General features: G+C 32.0%; 1 protein-coding gene across 6 annotated transcripts in view; it reads right to left on the bottom strand.

Moving 5' to 3' along the window:
- LOC134695720 (protein furry homolog-like) overlaps positions 1-23,028 on the bottom strand; it is a 399,195-nt gene that overhangs the window by 89,794 nt on the left and 286,373 nt on the right. For all 6 annotated transcript variants that reach the window (XM_063557102.1, XM_063557101.1, XM_063557100.1 and 3 more), the window contains exons 47-50: positions 18,133-18,295; positions 15,552-15,724; positions 8,078-8,149; positions 686-776 (exon numbers count right to left, since the gene is read on the bottom strand). In XM_063557102.1, coding sequence (XP_063413172.1) covers positions 686-776; positions 8,078-8,149; positions 15,552-15,724; positions 18,133-18,295 — 499 coding nt within the window. The remainder of the gene's footprint in view (positions 1-685; positions 777-8,077; positions 8,150-15,551; positions 15,725-18,132; positions 18,296-23,028) is intronic.

Below are 23,028 nucleotides of genomic sequence, written 5' to 3'. Positions count from 1 at the left end.
AAACAAAATTAAGACAATAAACTGACAATAGTTAAATTAATAATAATTAGATTAGAGTGACACGTGGTATTCACAGCAAAGAAAAAAAGACTATAAATATCAACAGTTAGCACATTATTCATGTTCATGAACAATTAAAAAAAGAACACAAACAAAAATTAGGTTGCATATTAAAAAAAATACCAGTTATACAGATTTTCTCAATAAAAAACAATTATTAATAAACTTTATGGTGATTTTTATAATGACTGGTAGAATGCTATTTAAAAGTGCAGTCAAATGCTTCAGTAATGGACAGCAATTTAAAAAAATAGATGTATTGAATTGAAACTCTCTGTACATGTATTATGTTTATGCATAATGTCAGGATAAATAACATGAATAAGTGGATTTTATCATAGAACCGCTGGAATTATACATGCACTAAAACGTGTTAGCTCTGCTTTCTTCATGTAACGTCATATCCCCGATTAAAATTGGCAGGAATAAGCTCATGAGGGTAAAAAAGGAATATTAAAAATGGCACACCATGGTATTTGAGGCATATTCAACTGGCAGTGATGTAAAGCAGGCAAATTTGTTAAAAATGAGGAAAAAATGTTAAAATATGCAAAATGTACACTGGCTACCAACCAATCAAAATCTTTCATTCTTTTATAAGGTGTAATTACATGACAAAACCTACTTGATCCATTATCTGGTAGTGATGTTTCTTCGCCACTAGACACAACACTCTGTTGATGGTCCAAAGTATCACTTGACTGGCTAAATATTACCTGAAAAATCATAATTAAGCAGAGGATATATGCTTAAGTTAAATTCTACATCTCATAGTTCATATTCTTAACTATCCCTTATTTAGCTACTGTAAACAGGGAAATGTTCGTGACAGTTTTATATTCACTTTTTTTGTGGTAAGAGTTGAAAGGCGAAAACAAAAGGACCGTGAATATTTCAAAGAAATATGTAAACATGAAGACCAAACATTAATGTATGTCGATATCATGATAGTCCTAAATAATCCAAGTGGATATTATGGAGACTGCTAAATAAACAACAAACACCTGTCAATCACTTTTAAAATGATTACACATTGTATCTGCATTGAAATCTCAGGTAATAACGCGTACAGACTTTTTTGAGCTGACATTTTTCCATTAGTGGCAAGGTTTCTGTGCAAAATATAGTTGACCTGCATTTTGTGTCCAGACACACAGACACAAAACTATTATTATGTATTAAAAGTTTGGAGATTTCAGATAGCATCAGAAATATTTCAATAGTTCGCTTCACAGGAAATATCTCAACTTTCTTTGAATTAGATATTGGGTTTTGATAATCCTATAAAGTTATGCTGTCCTAAAGTACGATTTTGCGCAAGCGTATAATGCATCACAACATTCAAGATGTCTGATACATACTTCTTTAAATATTGTTTTTAAAAGAAACATGATGTTTAACAGGTAATGTCTTATAGCTATCTCAAGGGACTTTATATATTACATCTAATCTTAATATAGAACAAATTTGAATGAAAGTGAAAAGAAATCGCTCATGACAAATGCAGCATAAGTCCATAATGCATGATAGTAAATGTAAAAGATAACCTTAGTTATTGAATTATTATGTTAGATTCTAGCATTGTTTGAGAATTAGTATAGTAAATGTAAAACGATGATAGTCCGTCTGACGGGGACGATAAATGGCTGACCCGTGTTAAGAGTGAGCCATATCTCTTGCACGTTAAAGACACCCTTGTAGATTTCGAAAAAGAGTAGGCTAATGCCGCTACAAGGCAGCACTCGCTCCCGCAAAGTGGAAAGGGATTAATATAAGTTGCAAAACTTGTTTCCCAATCCACTATAAATAAATATGTTTAAACTAAGTAAATGTAAAAGATAACCTTAGTTATTGAATTACTATGCCAGATTCTAGCATTGTTTAGCAGTGGCAGATCCAGCACTTTCAATAAGGGGGGGGGGGGGGGGGCTCTGACTGACATAAAAAGGGGGGGGCTCCAGTCATGCTTCAGTATTTCCCTATATAAGCAACCAAAAAACACAAAAGGAGGGGCCCGGCCCCCACCTGGATCTGCCTATGTATAGTAAATGTAAAAGATAACCTTAGTTATTGAATTACTATTAATATGAGTTGTAAAGTGGTAAACAAACAAATAAATTTGAAAAAAGAATAGGACAGTGACTGTGATTGTGCAAAACTTATTAAAAAAGTCACGTGACATCCCAAATATGGAACTTGGATCATGTTATGATTTTTCTACATCATCCTTTATGTATTTTAAACATAATTTTAAGTGATTAGCAACATATAAATTTTTAAAAGGATTTTATTGCTGTGAAAATGATTGATTGCATTATTTATTGTAAAGGCAAAATGTATGGCACTTGCCATATAAGGAATTAACATGCAGAGCTATCATTGTTTTTTTATTATTTCTTTTTCTTTTGCCTTTTACAATTTAGGGTAATCCATGTCATGTTTTGGATTTTTTGTCCGATTTTCGGAATCCTTTGGTTTTATCTATTTGAATGGCTTGAAAAATTTGCCCTGTGACCCCTAAGAAGTGAACTCCCTTAAGAAGTATATTGTGAATGGTGACAAAAAAGGGGAATTAACTTGAATTATTAGTGAAACGATTTCGATATACCAATGTTATTTACGACCTAAAGCTAAGATAATTGGTGTTAATTAACAGTGTGTTTGACACCAAAGCTGTAAAGTGAAGCCATGCACTAAATGGGTCATTCAATCTGACAGTTTACATATCTAGTTGAACTGTTTATTGAAGAATTATTAATTTGCCGATAATTCAAAAGAGATGAGTCTGAAGGCTCCAGAATCCCTGTGAAAAAGGGTCATTTTTGGAATTGTCAGGTTATTTAGCGACCTGGCCCAGGTGACTTCTCAGATTTGTAAAAATCTCGGGTCATACCTGCATGATACAGGGCAGTTGACAGGTATGATTAAATCAGTGACAATTTTTCTTTCTTCTTAAAAGATGTTTATCTTTGAATTATTCTCAGTTCCAAGGTAATTTGATTAAAAAACAAGAATGTGTCCATAGTACACGGATGCCCCATCCGCACTATCATTTTTTATGTTCAATGGGGGGAAATCTCTTATTTGGCATTAACATTAGAAAGATCATATCATAAGGAACATGTGTACTAAGTTTAAGGTTGATTGGACTTTAAATTTATCAAAAACTACCTCAACCAAAAACTTTGACTATCAGTTGGTAGTAAAAGTGAATATTGCATAGTATATTGTATACAGCATTGATTTAAGTTTATTCAACTACTATTCCGAACAACAACAAAAATTAAATTTTCAAAGAATATTTCAACAAGTGCACACACTGAATTGTCTTTCCTTCTTTAATAATCATTGATATTATGTTGATAGTCCTATATATAATGCTTTATTACAACTTTCACATAAACTTAACATTAACCAATATAGCTAAACAACAGACCAATGAACCATGAAAATGAGGTCAAGGTCAGATGAACCATGCCAGACAGACATGTATAGCTAACGATGCTTACATACAACAAATATAGTAGACCTATTTATTACTTATAGTTTAAGAAAAATAGACCAAACACAAAAACTTAACACTGTGCAATGAACCATGAAATTTAGGTCATTGTCAAATAAAACCTGCGGGACTGACATATAGATCATAATATATTTCCATACACCAAATATAGTTGACCTTTGGCATATATAATATTAGATAAAAAGACCAAAACACAAAAACTTAACTATAACCACTGAACCATGAAAATGAGGTCAAGGTCAGATGACACCTGCCAGTTGGACATGTACACCTTACAGTCCTTCCATACACCAAATATACCTGCCCTATTGCTTATAGTATCTGAGACATGGACTTGACCACCAAAACTTAGTCTATAATTGGGAATATTTTGATGTGGTGGATGTCTATAATAGGGAATATTTTGATGTGGTGGATGTCTATAATAGGGAATATTTTGATGTGGTGGATGTCTATAATTGGGAATATTTTGATGTGATGGATAGATGTCTATAATTGGGAATATTTTGATGTGATGGATGTCTATAATAGGGAATATTTTGATGTGATGGATGGATGTCTATAATTGGGAATATTTTGATGTGCTGGATGGATGTCTATAATAGGGAATATTTTGATGTGATGGATGTCTATAATTGGGAATATTTTGATGTGATGGATGGATGTTTATAATAGGGAATATTTTGATGTGATGGATGTCTATAATTGGGAATATTTTGATGTGGTGGATGGATGTTATAATTGGGAATATTTTGATGTGATGGATGGATGTCTATAATAGGGAATATTTTGATGTGATGGATGGATGTCTATAATTGGGAATATTTTGATGTGGTGGATGTCTATAATTGGGAATATTTTGATGTGGTGGATGTCTATAATTGGGAATATTTTGATGTGATGGATGTCTATAATTGGGAGTGTTTTGATGTGGTGGATGTCTATAATAGGGAATATTTTGATGTGATGGATGTCTATAATTGGGAATATTTTGATGTGGTGGATGTTTATAATTGGGAATATTTTGATGTGGTGGATGTCTATAATAGGGCATATTTTGATGTGATGCATGTCTATAATAGGGAATATTTTGATGTGGTGGATGTCTATAATTGGGAATATTTTGATGTGATGGATGGATGTCTATAATAGGGAATATTTTGATGTGATGGATGGATGTCTATAATTGGGAATATTTTGATGTGGTGGATGTCTATAATTGGGAATATTTTGAAGTGGTGGATGTCTATAATTGGGAATATTTTGATGTGGTGGATGTCTATAATTGGGAATATTTTGATGTGATGGATGTCTATAATTGGGAGTGTTTTGATGTGGTGGATGTCTATAATAGGGAATATTTTGATGTGATGGATGTCTATAATTGGGAATATTTTGATGTGGTGGATGTTTATAATTGGGAATATTTTGATGTGGTGGATGTCTATAATAGGGCATATTTTGATGTGATGCATGTCTATAATAGGGAATATTTTGATGTGGTGGATGTCTATAATTGGGAATATTTTGATGTGATGGATGGATGTCTATAATAGGGAATATTTTGATGTGGTAGATGTCTATAATTGGGAATATTTTGATGTGGTGGATGGATGTCTATAATTGAGAATATTTTGATGTGATGGATGGATGTCTATAACAGGGAATGTTTTGATGTGATGGATGGATGTCTATAATTGGGAATATTTTGATGTGGTGGATGTCTATAATTGGGAATATTTTGATGTGATGGATGTCTATAATTGGGAATATTTTGATGTGGTGGATGTCTATAATTGGGAAAATTTTGATGTGGTGGATGGATGTCTATAATAGGGAATATTTTGATGTGGTGGATGGATGTCTATAATTGGGAATATTTTGATGTGGTGGATGTCTATAGTTGGGAATATTTTGATGTGATGGATGGATGTCTATAATAGGGAATATTTTGATGTGGTGGATGTCTATAATTGGGAATATTTTGACGTGATGGATGGATGTCTTTAATAGGGAATATTTTGATGTGATGGATGTCTATAATAGGGAATATTTTGATGTGGTGGATGTCTATAATTGGGAATATTTTGATGTGATGGATGGATGTCTATAATAGGGAATATTTTGATGTGGTGGATGTCTACAGTCTATAATTGGGAATATTTTGATGTGATGGATGGATGTCTATAATTTGGAATAATTTGATGTGGTGGATGTCTATAATAGGGAATATTTTGATGTGATGGATGGATGGCTATAATTGGGAATATTTTGATGTGGTGGATGTATATAATTGGAAATATTTTGATGTGATGGATGGATGTCTATAATAGGGAATATTTTGATGTGATGGATGTCTATAATAGGGAATATTTTGATGTGATGGATGGATGTCTATAATAGGGAATAATTTGATGTGGTGGATGTCTATAATAGGGAATATTTTGATGTGGTGGATGTCTATAATTGGGAATATTTTGATGTGATGGATGGATGTCTATAATAGGGAATAATTTGATGTGGTGGATGTCTATAATAGGGAATATTTTGATGTGATGGATGGATGGCTATAATTGGGAATATTTTGATGTGGTGGATGTATATAATTGGAAATATTTTGATGTGATGGATGGATGTCTATAATAGGGAATATTTTGATGTGATGGATGTCTATAATAGGGAATATTTTGATGTGATGGATGGATGTCTATAATAGGGAATAATTTGATGTGGTGGATGTCTATAATAGGGAATATTTTGATGTGGTGGATGTCTATAATTGGGAATATTTTGATGTGATGGATGGATGTCTATAATAGGGAATAATTTGATGTGGTGGATGTCTATAATAGGGAATATTTTGATGTGATGGATGGATGTCTATAATTGGGAATATTTTGATGTGATGGATGTCTATAATAGGGAATATTTTGATGTGGTGGATGGATGTCTATAATAGGGAATATTTTGATGTGGTGGATGGATGTCTATAATAGGGAATATTTTAAAGTGGTGGATATATATAATTGGGAATATTTTGATGTGGTGGATGGATGTCTATAATAGGGAATATTTTGATGTGATGGATGTCTATAATAGGGAATATTTTGATGTGATGGATGTATATAGTTGGGAATATTTTGATGTGATGGATGGATGTCTATAATAGGGAATATTTTAATGTGGTGGATGTATATAATTGGGAATATTTTGATGTGGTGGATGGATGTCTATAATAGGGAATATTTTGATGTGATGGATGTCTATAATAGGGAATATTTTGATGTGGTGGATGTCTATAATTGGGAATATTTTGATGTGATGGATGTCTATAATAGGGAATATTTTGATGTGAGGGATGTCTATAACTGGGAATATTTTGATGTGATTGATGTCTATAATTGGGAATATATCGATGTGGTGGATGTCTATTATTGGGAATATTTTGATGTGATGGATGTCTATAATTGGGAATATTTTGATGTGATGGATGTCTATAATTGGGAATATTTTGATGTGATGGATGTCTATAATTGCTTACACCTACTTCATTTGAACTTTGGTGGATAGTTTGTTTCATTGGCAATCATATAACATCTCCATATTTTCATATATATGCAAGTTTGGTTATAATATGATAAGGAAGCAATACTCTTAAAATCAATGGCGTTTTAAATTAATTTAAAGGGGACCATAAATACATGTTTTGTTGCTATCCCATATAAGGTTCAATGGAGTGACAAACTTTTGTTTAGCAGTTGTTGACCAATCTTGAACAATTTTAAAGTATTACAAGGATAAATTTTCAAATAAGAACTTGAGTCTCGTGGCATTGTAATATAGTAGAAAACAGGTCGGACACAGAAATGACGACCCTTCTTGTTCAATTACAAATCTCAGGCGAGCTAGTTATATATTATGGGTCACAAAATATGGTCAGTTGACAGTTTTGATATAGGATTTAAGTTATGATCTGGAAACAACTTTTTGCACTAATCTTAGTATATATATATAGTAACTAAAGGCTTAGAATGACGACATCAAAATAACAATTTAAAAAAAAAGGGTCATGAGTGCCTGAATGAGACTACGATCCACAAGATACCAAAATGACACAGCAATTAACAGCTATAGCCCATTCGCATAGTCAACTATAAAAGACCCAAAATGACAATGTAAAACAATTCAAACAAGAAAACTAACGGCCTTATTTATGTATTTAGACAATTTATCCATCAAGGTAGCAATAAAACATAGAGAATGTCTTGATCAGCTCTCATACAAATACTTATATTGTTCTTGTTTTGGCTCAATATTCCTTACACTTAATTATGTACATAATTTATTGTTCAAGATTGTTTAACAAATAAGTGCTCAAATCAGTTAATCATAAAAAAAAATCATTTCTTCTAAACATGTGCCTTCCACTACGAGTATTTAGTTACTAGTGCAAACATCTCCTCAATTGTCCCTACTAACAAAACTTCAACTTACAGACGGACTCTTGGGTAATTTCTTCTGTCCATAACATGTCAATAAGTCTGCAAGCCTTTCTCTTGCCCTAGTCTGAAAAATACATCAACAATGTGACAGAAACTAAGTATCAGTATTTTTACTAATATTTAAAAAATCAAATAAAAAGATTTGTGATTAAATAATGATTCTGCAGAGAAAAATGCACTTCATCAGTAGCCCTTATTTCATTTATTCAATGGTGAATACATAAGTGAGGAAGAACACAAACTATTTTCTAGATATGCAAGTAATATATTTAACTACAATAGTAAAAATAATTAATGTAAAAACATATAAAATTAAAATGTTCATGTAACTTTTTATCTGAAAGAGTATATGCATGTGTAACTTTCATGGGATATATCAAATCAATATTGTACATGTGGTTGCAGTGGTTATAGATCTGGCTTCTTAAGGTGGCTCGCGGGTCTAAATGATTTTTTTTATTAAATATAGGATTTCTCTTTATTTTTCTATAAATGAACTTTATCTTATACTTAATAGAAAAATGAAATAAAAAAATGGGGTCACCGTTCATTTACGCTCACAATCTGCCTTCGAAAGAAGCACACATTTTTGTTGATGTCCTTTTTTTCTGTTGAACTAATAGGAGAAAAAACGGTAATTTCGAAATAAAATAAATAGTTGACACAGCATAGGTTTCTGACACAGAATGAATGTATTCAATTTACTTAAAAATTTTGTTTTCTCTTAGAGCAATTCACTATGCTGTTGAATATCAATCCTCTCAAAAAAATGTTTGAAGAAATTTTCTTTTTATTTATGAAATTTCAAATGAGAAAAATTGAACCCAATTTTTTAATCACATCCCCCTTTCCCTTATTCCAAAACTAATTTCAATTAAAATATTCTAATTAATGGAGTTTGCAACAATTACTACTCATTTAAATACATCATAAAATATTAAGATGTAAAAAAACTGCTTGTTATCACTGAATGGTAAAGATTATTTAAATTTATCAGTTGGTAGTAAAAAGTGAATATACATTGTATATTGTATATAACAAAGATTTAAGTTGATTCTGGACAAAGAAAGATAACTCCAATTAAAAAAATTTCTTGCAAATAATTCTTGCTTACTATACTGGACAAAGAAAGATAATTCTTAATTAAAAAAAAAATTGCTATTTCACAATATTGTGAAATTAGATATTTCTTGCCATTGCACAATACTGTGCAATTGAAAAGACTTGCTATTGCACAATACTTAATATAATAATTTTAGATCCTGATTTTGACCAACTTGAAAACTGGGCCCATAATCAAAAATCTAAGTACATGTTTAGATTCAGCATATCAAAGAGGCCCAAGAATTTAATTTTTGTTAAAATCAAACTTAGTTTAATTTTGGACCCTTTGCACTTTAATTTAGACCAATTTTAAAACTGGACCAAAAATTAAGAATCTACATACACAGTTAGATTTGGCATATCAAAGAACCCCAATTATTCAATTTTTGATGAAATCAAACAATGTTTAATTTTGGACCCAGATTTGGGCCAACTTGAAAACTGGGCCAATAATCAAAAATCTAAGTACATTTTTAGATTCAGCATATCAAAGAACCCCAAGGTTTCAATTTTTGTTAAAATCAAACTAAGTTTAATTTTGGACCCTTTGGACCGTAATGTAGACCAATTTGAAAACGGGACCAAAAATTAAGAATCTACATACACAGTTAGATTCGGCATATTAAAGAACCCCAATTATTCAATTTTGATGAAATCAAACAAAGTTTAATTTTGGACCCTTTGGGCCCCTTTTTCCTTAACTGTTAGGACCAAAACTCCCAAAATCAATACCAACCTTCCTTTTATAGTCATAAACCTTGTGTTTAAATTTCATAGATTTCTATTTACTTATACTAACGCTATGGTGCGAAAACCAAGATAAATGCTTATTTGGGTCCCTTTTTGGCCCCTAATTCCTAAACTGTTGGGACCTTAACTCCCAAAATCAATACCAACCTTCCTTTTGTGGTCATAAACATTGTGTTTAAATTTCATTGATTTCTATTTACTTTAACTAAAGTTATTGTGCGAAAACCAAGAATAATGCTTATTTTGGCCCTTTTTTGGCCCCTTATACCTAAACTGTTGAAACCAAAACTCCCAAAATCAATCCCAACCTTTCTTTTGTGGTCATAAACCTTGTGTCAAAATTTCATAGATTTCTATTAACTTAAACTAAAGTTATAGTGCGAAAACCAAGAAAATGCTTATTTGGGCCCTTTTTGGCCCCTAATTCCTAAAATGTTGGGACCAAAACTCCCAAAATCAATACCAGCCTTCCTTTTATGGTCATAAACCTTGTGTTAAAATTTCATAGATTTCTATTCACTTTTACTAAAGTTAGAGTGCGAAAACTAAAAGTATTCGGACGACGACGACGCCAACGTGATAGCAATATACGACGAAAATTTTTTCAAAATTTGCGGTCGTATAAAAAGAACTTAATTACAGAAATCGCTCAAATTTTACAATTATTTAGTTTATGTACAGCTTATTTGAAAACAACAATAAAAAATATAGGTCACCGATAAGTTAAAAAAGATATTTCAATTTTAATGCCAAAAAATGGCATTTTTGCACCAAAGGGAGATAATTTGGAGCTTTTAACATGATATCTACATCTTAAAAGTCACCTGGGGTCAACACAAATTGATTTTTTGGAACGATTTTTGTACCAAATGATAAAGTTACAACTATTAAAGGTTATTAATAAAATTTGTATTGAAAAATTAATGTTTATTTTTTTTCTGAAAATCTTATACCCGCGAGCCTCCTTAATTTGCTACAAAGTAGGCCACAAAAGTACCAACAAGTTTTAGAGGAACTAATAAAGACATAATGAAAAGCATTTTAGGACACAGTTATTCTTTTCAGAAAAAAAAAACCCCAAGTAAATAAACTGTTATCGCAGATATATGTCTCGCCTTTTTGTAAGTTTGATTATGCAAAAGTTGAAATAAAATAGCAATAAACGTCTTACACAAGTTATGAAAATATTCAGAGTCAATGAACCATGACTGAGTTACATGCATGGCCAAACAATCTCTATGTAAATGAGATGTGCCAATGCTTATTGTTACAACTGCATACCAAATGCCATCAAGACCATTGACTTATTATATTGTGAATTCATTATTATTCGTGGGATACCAATTTTGGTGGCTTTCGTGGGTACTGGTGACCACGAAATTAAATGTTTAACGAATAACAAATTTCCTTTAGGCTTGTATGTAGACTTCGACAAAACCACGAAATTAAATATCCATGAACTTTCCCATAATCCACGAAAATTGGTACCCACGAAAATAAATGAATCCACAGTAAGTCGTTCCCAAATCTAAATACAAACATTAACTAGTAAACTATAGAAATTTTTCAAAGGCCATGACTAAGGGGGTGGAGCCAAATTACCTCCATGGAAATAAGATATGCTGATGAGTACACAATTACATACCAAATATCATTGACCATCCACTTGTTGTTCCCCATAAACTGACCTAATCACAAACTCATACATGTAAAATAAGCAAAAGTTTCAAAGTCAATAGACCATGACTAAGGGGGCGGAGCTAAATTATCTTCATGGAAATGAGATATGCCGATGCTTACACACCTGCATACTAAATATCATTGACCTAATCACAAACTAAGACATGTAAAATAAGCAAAAGTTTTTCAGTCAATAGACCATGACTGAGGGGGCAGGGCCAAACAATCTCCATGGAAATGAGATGTGCCAATGCTTATACAACTGCATACCAAGATTGACCTACCACTTGTGGTTCACCATAAACTAGACCTAATCACAAACTAATACATTGTTAACACAGCGGTCGATGCTGGAAACAGCATAACTATGTCTCGCTTTTTTACTCTGTCAAGGCGAGACGACAAGCAATCTGTGCAGTACTGAATGGCAATACATAGTCCCCTACAATTCATTGTATTGGAACAAATTTCTAACTTGATCTATATAAAAAATATCAAGTCAATATCTTCCAAGCACCTTAACTCTACACAAAGTCATCATACTGGAATAAAATTTCAAATTGATCTGAAATCTTGTCATGATGAAACTATATACCAATTTTAAAATCAATTATCTTATAGTGACTTTCTTAGTCAAAGAACTATAACTCAGACTGGACAAAATTTGAACTTAATTAATCTGAAAATTGGTCATGATAAAACAATACACCAAATATCAAATCAATATCTTAAAGCATAAAGAAACAAGAGGCTGTCACAAACGGATTTATTAACATTTATTTGTGTCCTGGCAATATCACAAGAACCATTACTGATGATTGGTGAAAGTGAAAATCGTCAATATCAAATTTGACCTCTATTTTGTCATCAGTATCAACATATTAAAATTTGAAAAGCTAAGATTGAATGGTTCGTGAGTAAATGCAACAACGTGAAAGGAAACACCATTTTACGATCTTTCAAGAACCATAACTCCTGAACGATAGAAGTCAAAATCGTCATTGAACTTGACCTCTATTTTGTCATCAGTAACAACATATTAAAATTTGAAAAGCTTTGGTTGAATGGTTCATAAGAAAATGCATGGACACGACTGGAAACTCCATTTTTCAATCTTTCAAGAACCATAACTCCTGAACGGTAAAAGTCAAAATCGTCATTATTGAACTTGACCTCCATTTTGTCACCAGTAACAACATATTAAAATTTGGGAAGCTTTGGTAGAACAGTTCATGCGTAAATGCATGAACACGACTGGAACGCTATTTTTCAATCTTTCAAGAACCATAACTCCTGAACGGTAAAAGTCAAAATTGCCATTATTGAACTTGACCTTCATTTAGTTGTCAGTAACAACATATTAAAATTTTAAAAGCTTTGGTTGAACGGTTCATAGGTTAATGCACAGACAACATTTGATTGCTGCCTGCCAGCCCGCCGAGCATCCCCAAATCAATAACCGACATTTTTGTCACAAAAATCCGGTTAAAAAGTGTGCAAAATTGATTTGTCGGACTAACTGATGGACAGACAGACAGACGGACCTATACTCCCCTTCAACTTTGTTGGTTGCAGACTAAAAAAGCTTGTTTTAAACAATTTATTTTCAAAATACCATTCATCATTGCACTTAAAAATAAAGTTAGAGATATAACTGGACAATTCCTCTATTTTTTCCTTCTATCTGTTACTTTTAATATTATATGTCTATTGATCTTATCTATATGTAAAATGTATAATATTTCCAATTACTGGCAATTAGTACATTTTTTCTTTTATCTTATATTTTCAGGATCATGGACATGACTTAATACTTGAACCCGATGCTCAGCAGGGCGCAGCTTTATACGACCGCAGAGGTTCAACCCTGAACGGTTGGGGCAAATTCAAGCTGGATACAGCTCTAAATTTGGATTGTGATTAAATAGTTGACACAGCATAGGTTTCTGACACAGAATGAATGTGGTCTAATGAACTTAAAATTTTGTTTTGCCTTTGAGCAATTCACTATGCTGTTGAATATCAATCCTCTCAAAGAAATGGTTGAAGAAATTTCTTTCTTTTTTATTTATGAAATTTCAAATGAGAAAAATTGAATCCCCCCCCCCCCCCCCTATTTTTTTTTTTTATCACATCCCACTATCATTTATTCCAAAACTAATCACAATTCAAATTTCTAATGGAGTTTGCAACAATAATCACTAATTTAAATACATCATAAAATATTAAAATGTAAAATTGTGCTTGTTATCACTGAATGGTAAAGATTGTTTTAATATATCAGTTGGTAGTTAAAGTGAATATACATTGTATATTGCATAAAACAATGATTTTAGTTGTTTCAACTACCTATTCTTGACAAAGAAAGATAACTCCAATTGCAATTCTTGCTATTGCACAATATTGTGCAATAAGATATTTCTTGCTATTGCACAATACTGTGCAATTGAAAATACTTGCTATTGCACAATACTGTGCAATTGAAGATTTCTTGCAATTGCGCAATACTGTGCAATTGGAAATTTCTTGTTATTGCTGAGTACTGTGCAATTGAAAATTTCTTGCTATTGCACAATACTTAATATAATAATTTTAGATCCTGATTTGGACCAACTTGAAAACTGGGCCCATAATCAAAAATCTAAGTACATGTTTGGATTCAGCATATCAAAGAACCCCAAGAATTCAATTTTTGTTAAAATCAAACTAAGTTTAATTTTGGACCCTTTGGACTTTAATGTAGACCAATTTGAAAACAGGACCAAAAATCAAGAATCTACATACACAGTTAGATTTGGCATATCAAAGAACCTCATTTATTCAATTTTTGATAAAATCAAACAATGTTTGATTTAAGACCCTTATTTGGACCAACTTGAAAACTGGGCCAATAATCAATAATCTAAGTTCATTTTTAGATTCAGCATATCAAAGAACCCCAAGGATTCAATTTTTGTCAAAATCAAACTAAGTTTAATTTTGGACCCTTTGGACCTTAATGTAGTAACCAATTTGAAAACGAGACCAAAAATTAAGATTCTACATACACAGTTAGATTCGGCATATCAAAGAACCCCAATTATTCAATTTTTGATGAAATCAAACAAAGTTTAATTTTGGACCCTTTGGGCCCCTTATTCCTAAACTGTTAGGACCAAAACTCCAAAAATCCAATACCAACCTTCCTTTTGTGGTCATACACCTTCTGAACATATTTCATAGATTTCCATTCACTAATACTAAAGTTATGGTGCAAAAAAGTTGATTCAACTACTATTCTATACAAAGAAAGATAACTCCAATTGATTTCTATATACTTAAAAACAAGAAACATGCTTATTTAGACCCCTTTTAGGCCCCTAATTTCTAAACTGTTAGAACCAAAACTCCCAAAATCAATCCCAACCTTCCTTTCGTGGTTATAAACCTTGTGTCAAAATTTCATAGATTTCTATTTACTTAAACTTAAGTTACTGTGTGAAAAAAAAGAATATACTTATTTGGGCCCTTTTTAGCCCCTAATTCCTAAAATGTTGGGATCAAAACTCCCAAAATCAATCCCAACTTTCCTTTTGTGGTCATAAACCTTGTGTTAAAATTTCATAGATTTCTCCCTTTTACTAAAGTTATAGTGCGAAAACTAAAAGTATTCGGACGACGACGCCAACGTGATAGCAATATACGACGAAAATTTTTCAAATTTTGCGGTCGTATAAAAATTATGTCATGTATCAGTTCAGCAATGTTCATTTTCATGCGCTTCATGATTTCTATCATACAATCGAATAAGAATCCCAACATTTTGATTTTTTGGAAACTTAAAAATAAATAAAGAACAGTGAACCCCTTCTTCTGATTGGGGATACAATAAAGTTATAGGTTATTTGCTAACTTGTAGAATAGAGGTCAGTCATAAGAGATTATTTATAAACCTGAGAGGCCTGTGGTCTTTTCCAGTTAGATTCTATATCAATGTGACTGGAGCCTTTCCTGGCAGGAGACAAAGGAGGAACTGATCCCTCAGGAACGCTTTCTTGAAGGTTCACATATTTCTGTCCAATTATTGGAACAGTAGCAAGATCAACGCTGAAATCCAATGTCCTTCCTAAAATAAAAGTTAATGTCCCAAACATTTTGTACAGTTATGTAAATATTTCACATTTTGACACTGAGGATATTTTGAATTTAGAAGTAAAAACTGGACACTCCAAGAAAGAAACACTAAACAAATGAACTTTTATCTTGGACAAAGATAAAATATGTCTTACATTTTGTAATTTTGATAGTTAATAATAATAATAATGCAAATATTGAAATTAAAATGGCTATATCTTGACATATAAACTATGGCGACCTATAGTTTTCAACTTCTGTCTTGTTCAGTCTTGGAGAGCATTTACAACCATACCACATCTTCTTATTCTTATACATAGATATAGGAAGATGTGGTGTGAGTGCCAATGAGACAACTCTCCATCCAAATAACAATTTAAAAATTAAACCATTATAGGTTAAAGTACGGCCTTCAACACGGAGCCTTGGCTCACACCGAACAACAAGCTATAACGTATATGCAAATCATTAAAAGTTAACAAAACCATGAATGAAAGGACAGGACCAAATAATATATATGCAAAATGAGATGTTTTAATGTTTAATTTGTCTAGCTCTTCATACAAAATATCATTGACCTACCACTAATGATTCTCCTTAGACAGACCTAATCACAAACTGAAACATATCAAAAGGTCAAAATCAATAGACTGAAGGGACTTCACCAAATCAATCACCCTGAACATAAGATGTGCAAATGCTTATACAATGCATACCAAATTTCAATGACCCACCCCTAACTGTTCCTTTTAAACTGACCTTAGCACAAACTGTTCCATGGAAATGAGATGTGCCGTTGCCTAACACAACTGCATATCCAATATGATTGACCTGAACCACTAGAAGTTTCCAACAAGTGAAACTGCGAGCTACTGCTCACTGATGATACTCCCGCCGCAAGTGGATAATATTAATAGTGTAAAAATATGCAAGTGTTTGGTAAACAGGAAGTTGTCGAGTGATGAATCTGAAAACGCATCACACGGTATAGCTGACTTATATAAATCCTGAAACCAAATTTCAGAAATCCTTGTATTGTAGTTCCTAAGAAAAATGTGATGAAAATTTTAAACTTGGCTATCATGTGTAAAATCATACAAGAGTTCGGTAAACAGGAAGTTGTAAAGTGAGCAATCTGAAAACGCATCACACGGTATAGCTGACTTAGATAAACCCTGAAACCAAATTTCAGAAATCCTTGTATTGTAGTTCCTGAGAAAAATGTGACGAATATTTTAAACGTGGCTATCATGTGTAAAATCATCCAATATGCAAGTGTTCGTTAAACAGGAAGTTGTAGAGTGATCAATCTGAAAACGCATTACACGGTATAGCTGACTTATATAAATCCTGAAACCAAATTTCAGAAATCCTTGTATTGTAGTTCCTGAGAAAAATGCGAAGAAAAATATTCATGGGACGGACGGACTGATTGACTGACGGAAGGACAGACAGAGGTAAAACTGTATACCCCCCCATTTTTAAAGCGGGGGTTTAATAAACTGACTAAATCACAAACTGATACCTTATTGATGCCCGCAGCGGAAACAGAATGCCTTTTTTTTTTACTTCCTCCACGGGAGAGGGCAACTATAAAAACAGTCCACAGAAAACTAATACTGATCATCAACATCCCAAATAGTTGGAGGTTGAAGCCAGGTTCTGCTAATGATAAGTAATTCCTGCGTCACTAATGGCGACATGTGAAGATCATGAAATAATATGCATTTAATGATGAAAAAAACTACTGTAGCTCTATGAACATAGCATAAAAATGGTCATCTGTGATTTAGAAATCTTCTATGGATGTTCCTGCTCAACCAAAGGCATGTTGTTCATGAAAACATGTTGATGCAATATTCAGTGTTATCATAGATATTCAAGGAAGAAATAGATTGTGTATGCTACTGACACACAATTATCAAATATCAGAGCTAAAATTGACAACCATGCCTGATTTAAATTAAACAAAAGCAAATAATATGAAAAGGAAAGATAAAGTCTCTTCCACACAATCAAAACTTATACTATAGGACACCTGCCACTAAATTTGAAAAATTAAAAAAAATATTGTATTACACTTGATGCCGTTGTAGAATCTATCTTTTTTTATGTTGTACACAAACATTATCATGGTCAGAAGCCTACTCTTCTAAAAAACATTAAAGCCAACCAGACATATATTTCCCATTCTTATTCCTATGACCATCAGACACAATAAAAGTTAATCCCAATATCTCCTTAAAAATTTTCTTCTTTTTTTCAACACAGAAAGAATAGATATAGGAAGATCTGGTGTGAGTGCCAATGAGACAACTCTCCATCCAAGGCTTTTTAATTATTCCTGCTCAAACTGAAATGTAATTTCTTTAAAATATGTAACAATTTTAATCAACAAACCAGGTAATTCTTTCTTCACAAAAATTTCTGTCTCCGCAAATGAAGTATGAGAGACATAAGTGCTCATTTCCCCTATTCCTAGATTAGGTGGGGCTGCAGCAAGAGTTGAGGATCGTGTCACTGCCAATTTTAGAATCTTCAAGGCATCTTTCCAATGGGAAGTCTAAAAAAACAAAAACATACAAAAATTTGTCTGCTTGGATATATATATTTTCTCTATTAACCAGTGAATATTTTCATGCCATTGATAATAAACCTTTGCCTAAACTGGAACTGTCTGCATACTATATTCTAGGGATGTCAACGAGTACCCAAGTATTCGAGTATCGCTGGCTGTTACGGAGTATCGAATACCAAAATATATAATACTCGACTAATCAGTTTTTTGTTAGAATGGTGCATATTGACATCAAAATGAAAAAAAAAATTTTTTTTAAGAGAAATTAATTAAAATCAAAATACACTATAACATTTAAAATGTTTGTTTTTAATTGACAAAAGTGGACTATAAAACAGGAGCACATTGCCAAGGCTTACACGTTTGACTAATCCTGTTAAAGTCATTAGATTACCTCAAATAATTTCAGCAGGACTGTAAGTTACGTGACAAAGTAAAGAAACGATTTGTCCCAGAAAAAGTTGATAAAATAATATTTCTGAAGAAATTATAGGATCGTCGGTCAACCCTCCGTAAATGGTTAAAACTGAAAGAGGGCAAAACATAGAAAGAGAAAACAGAAAATGTTTATTGTGTAATTCAGATGCCATTGGTGATGAATACTATTATACTTTTAATTTTCAGCTTTTGATAACTGTAGAAAAATATGTATTGCATTTTACTATAGAAATAGACCAAACACATTAAAGTTTTATAAATTCCCAAAATATGTACAGAACTGAACGAACTATGTAAACTTATTAAGGAGATCAATAACAAATTGAAATTTTCTGGGTGAACAATTCTGAATGCCTCTATCTAATTTGTACATTATTTATTTATGTAATTGTATTAAAATATGTATAATTATCTCTATACCTTTGTAATTTGGATTATGAGAATAAAGATATGGACTATTAATATGTTACACTTGTACTAGGCATTCGTTACTTCTAACTTTGATGTTGATCATTTAATTAATGTGTTTCTGTACGAATTCCATATACTGTTGTTTAATTAATAATTTTTCTCATAAGGAGATGCAAGAAACCCCTTTTCCTTATTTGTACCGTTAAAGTACAGAAGTAATAGTTCATATTTAACAATTTTTTCATTTATAAAGGGGCAGAACTCAAGAGCAGTAAAAAGTAAAATCACAAAAATACTGAACCTAGGGGAAAATCCAACCAGAAAGTCCATAATCACATGGCAAAATCAAATAACAAAACACATCAAAAACGAATGGACTGTCATGTACAGGCATTTTCAAATGTAGAAAATGGTAGATTACACCTGGTTTCAAAGTGCTAAACCTCTTACTTTGATGACAGTCTCATCAAATTCCGTTATAATTTACAATGATGCATAAACTAAACAGACATAATTAATAAAATAGTCAAAATATGGGTACAGTAGTCATGGTAGTCATCATCGTGTAACAACTCTAAAAGGATAAATTTAACAGAATGCAAAAACATCTATCTACAAACACATTCATTGATTCGAACTTATTTCAGAAATAGACCAAGAATTAAAATAGTCCAAAAGTTATATAGAATTTATAAGAATACACAAATAGTTCATTCCACTAAGTGATTGAATAATTTGGATGTTTGTGGTTCAATGTATATTGTAATTCATAATAGAAATATATCATAATGACATATAATAAAACAATATCATATAGTCCAGTCAATCTAGCATAAATTTTACCCTAACCTGAAAGTAATTGCAACAGAAGATTTTTTATTTTTAACCTTTAGCATTATACCACAAATAAACACAGAAAAAGTTCCATAAAATCTAATTTGAGGAAGACTAAAAAAATCTCCATTTAAAATTCCTATGGAGATTTGCATTGAAAAGGGAGATAACTCTTGCAAAAAAGGCAGAAATATCAATAAAAATTGATATAAAATTATAATGTTGCCGCTTCTATTCATCAGAATGTATTGATTCTTGATTTTTTAGCAGTGTTTAGAGTATAAAACCAGATGCTCCGCAGGGCGCAGCTTTATACGACCGCAGAGGTTGAACCCTGAACTGTTGGGGCAATACTGTGCAATGGAAACTTTCTTGCTATTGAACAATACTTAATATAATAATTTAGATCCTGATTTGGACCAACTTGAAAACTGGGTCCATAATCAAAAATCTAAGTACATGTTTGGATTCGGCATATCAAAAAACCCCAAGAATTAATTTTTTGTTAAAATCAAACTAAGTTTAATTTTGGACCCTTTGGACTCTGATGTATACCAATTTGAAAACAGGGCCAAAAATTAAGAATCTACATACACAGTTAGATTTGGCATATCAAAGAACCCCATTTATTCAATTTTTGATGAAATCAAACAAAGTTTAATTTTGGACCAACTTGAAAACTCGGCCAATAATAAAAAATCTAAGTACATTTTTAGATTCAGCATATCAAAGAACCCAACCGATTCAATTTTTGTCAAAATCAAACCATGGAAGTAATATTGGAAGGAATAACATCGTCGTCACTTCAAAGGTTTCATCTGCGTTACCGCCCATCTTTCAATAACTCGTTAATTGGTTCAATATCTAGCATGGGAGTTTATTCTCCGCATTTGATCGATCAAATCACTGACACTTATCGGTCATTTTCATGTTCACGGAGAACTACGAACAGACAAGTTTTTGTCGAATATACGTGCGAAGTAACCCGAATAGTCAATTCGTTACATTCCGTTGATGTACGCTGCCGAAAAGAGTCATTCGTTCAATTTTTATTTTAGTCCAATTTTTCCATATTTTTGGTTAGTTTGATCTTAATAGTTAAAACCGACAGCTATCACATACAAATTTGGAGAACAATTAAAGTTGTGTCATTTCAATTTTAATATTTACAGACAATTAAAAAACCATTTCCGTATAAAGTTAAGAAGATGATTGTACAAAAATACGTTTGGACCCCCTTTATTAAATACGAAAAATCTAAATCTTTCGTGTATTTATAGTCAATTAAAATATTCACAATTCTTAACGGTTCTATCCTTCAATTTAAGTTCTTAAGACATAAACAAATTTGTGTAAAAATGAATTTACCAAGATAGATTCAAGCCCATTTCGTCGGTTTGTTATATTTTTTGCTGTATAGCTTATTATATTAATACAAGCATTCCACAATAAACACTTTTTAAATAAATATTTACGAAAATATTATCCCCGTTTTAGTTGTCCAGTTTCAATAATGCAATCAATGACATTTATGACATATACATAAATTTAGAATACTTGAAAGTAAATATTATTTTATTCAATCTCGATAAACTTTGCACATTTCATCAGTAAAAAAATCTATGCCTACATTTGCCTACATTATTTTGTTAAACATCATGTGAAACCTGATCGATTCATCGGTATTTAACTGTTTAACTCGGGATCCGCTTTTAACCGGAAAATACTTTTAGAACAGTTTAAAACAAACGGTAAAAAGCAAAAATAATTGCTAAATTAAATACTATTTTCCATGTTAAACTGTTGTAGTTTGAACAATTCTCGTCCGTTTTTCAAGATTTTTACATAATACGACTTCATCTGAAGGCAGAAGTTTTATATGATACAGCGCCACCTTCTTATTAATCAACCTCGGATTTCACACAGGTACTTTAAAATTACCGGACTCGATAAAATCATGTGACTGATAAGAAATTCCAGATGCCTTTTACAACCGCGGTAACGCAATTAGTAACCAAAGGGGTCTTACCGCTGAGACTATAATTGGATGAAATCGTATGACTTTAGTACAGAGCTCAGCATGCTATAAATACATGCTAATTAGTCGTTGTTATTCCTTCTAAATATTTCTTCCATGATCAAACTTAGTTTAATTTTGGACCCTTTGGACCTTAATGTAGACTTATATGAAAACGGGACCAAAAATTAAGAATCTACATACACAGTTAGATTCGGCATATCAAAGAACCCCAATTATTCAATTTTTGATGAAATCAAACAAAGTTTAATTTTGGACCCTTTGGGCCCCTTATTCCTAAACTGTTGGGACCAAAACTCCCAAAATCAATACCAACCTTCCTTTTATGATCATAAACCTTGTGTTTAAATTTCCTAGATTTCTATTTACTTATACTAAAGTTATCGTGCGAAAACCAAGAAAAATGCTTATTTGGGTCCCTTGTTGGCCCCTTATTCCTAAACTGTTGGGACCTAAACTCCCAAAATCAATATATACCTTCCTTTTGTGGTCATAAACATTGTGTTTAAATTTCATTGATTTCTATTTACTTAAACTAAAGTTATTGTGCGAAAACCAAGAATAATGCTTATTTGGGCCCTTTTTTGGCCCCTAATTCCTAAACTGTTGGAACCAAAACTACCAAAATCAATATCAACCTTCCTTTTGTGGTCATAAACATTGTGTTTAAATTTCATTGATTTCTATTTACTTAAACTAAAGTTATTGTGCGAAAACCAAGAATAATGCTTATTTGGGCCCTTTTTTGGCCCCTTATTCCTAAACTGTTGGGACCAAAACTCCCAAAATCAATCCAAACCTTCCTTTTGTGGTCATAAACCTTGTGTTAAAATTTCATAGATTTCTATTCACTTTTAGTAAAGTTAGAGTGCGAAAACTAAAAGTATTCGGACGACGACGACGATGACAACGTGATACCAATATACGACGAAATTTTTTTCAAATTTTGCGGTCGTATAAAAACAACTCTTAAGATGATTGCATATATTAAATCAAG

Source organism: Mytilus trossulus, chromosome 14, assembly GCF_036588685.1.
Source record: "Mytilus trossulus isolate FHL-02 chromosome 14, PNRI_Mtr1.1.1.hap1, whole genome shotgun sequence".
Taxonomy (NCBI): Eukaryota; Metazoa; Mollusca; class Bivalvia; order Mytilida; family Mytilidae; genus Mytilus; species Mytilus trossulus.
This window is presented reverse-complemented; position numbering and strand designations above follow the sequence as displayed.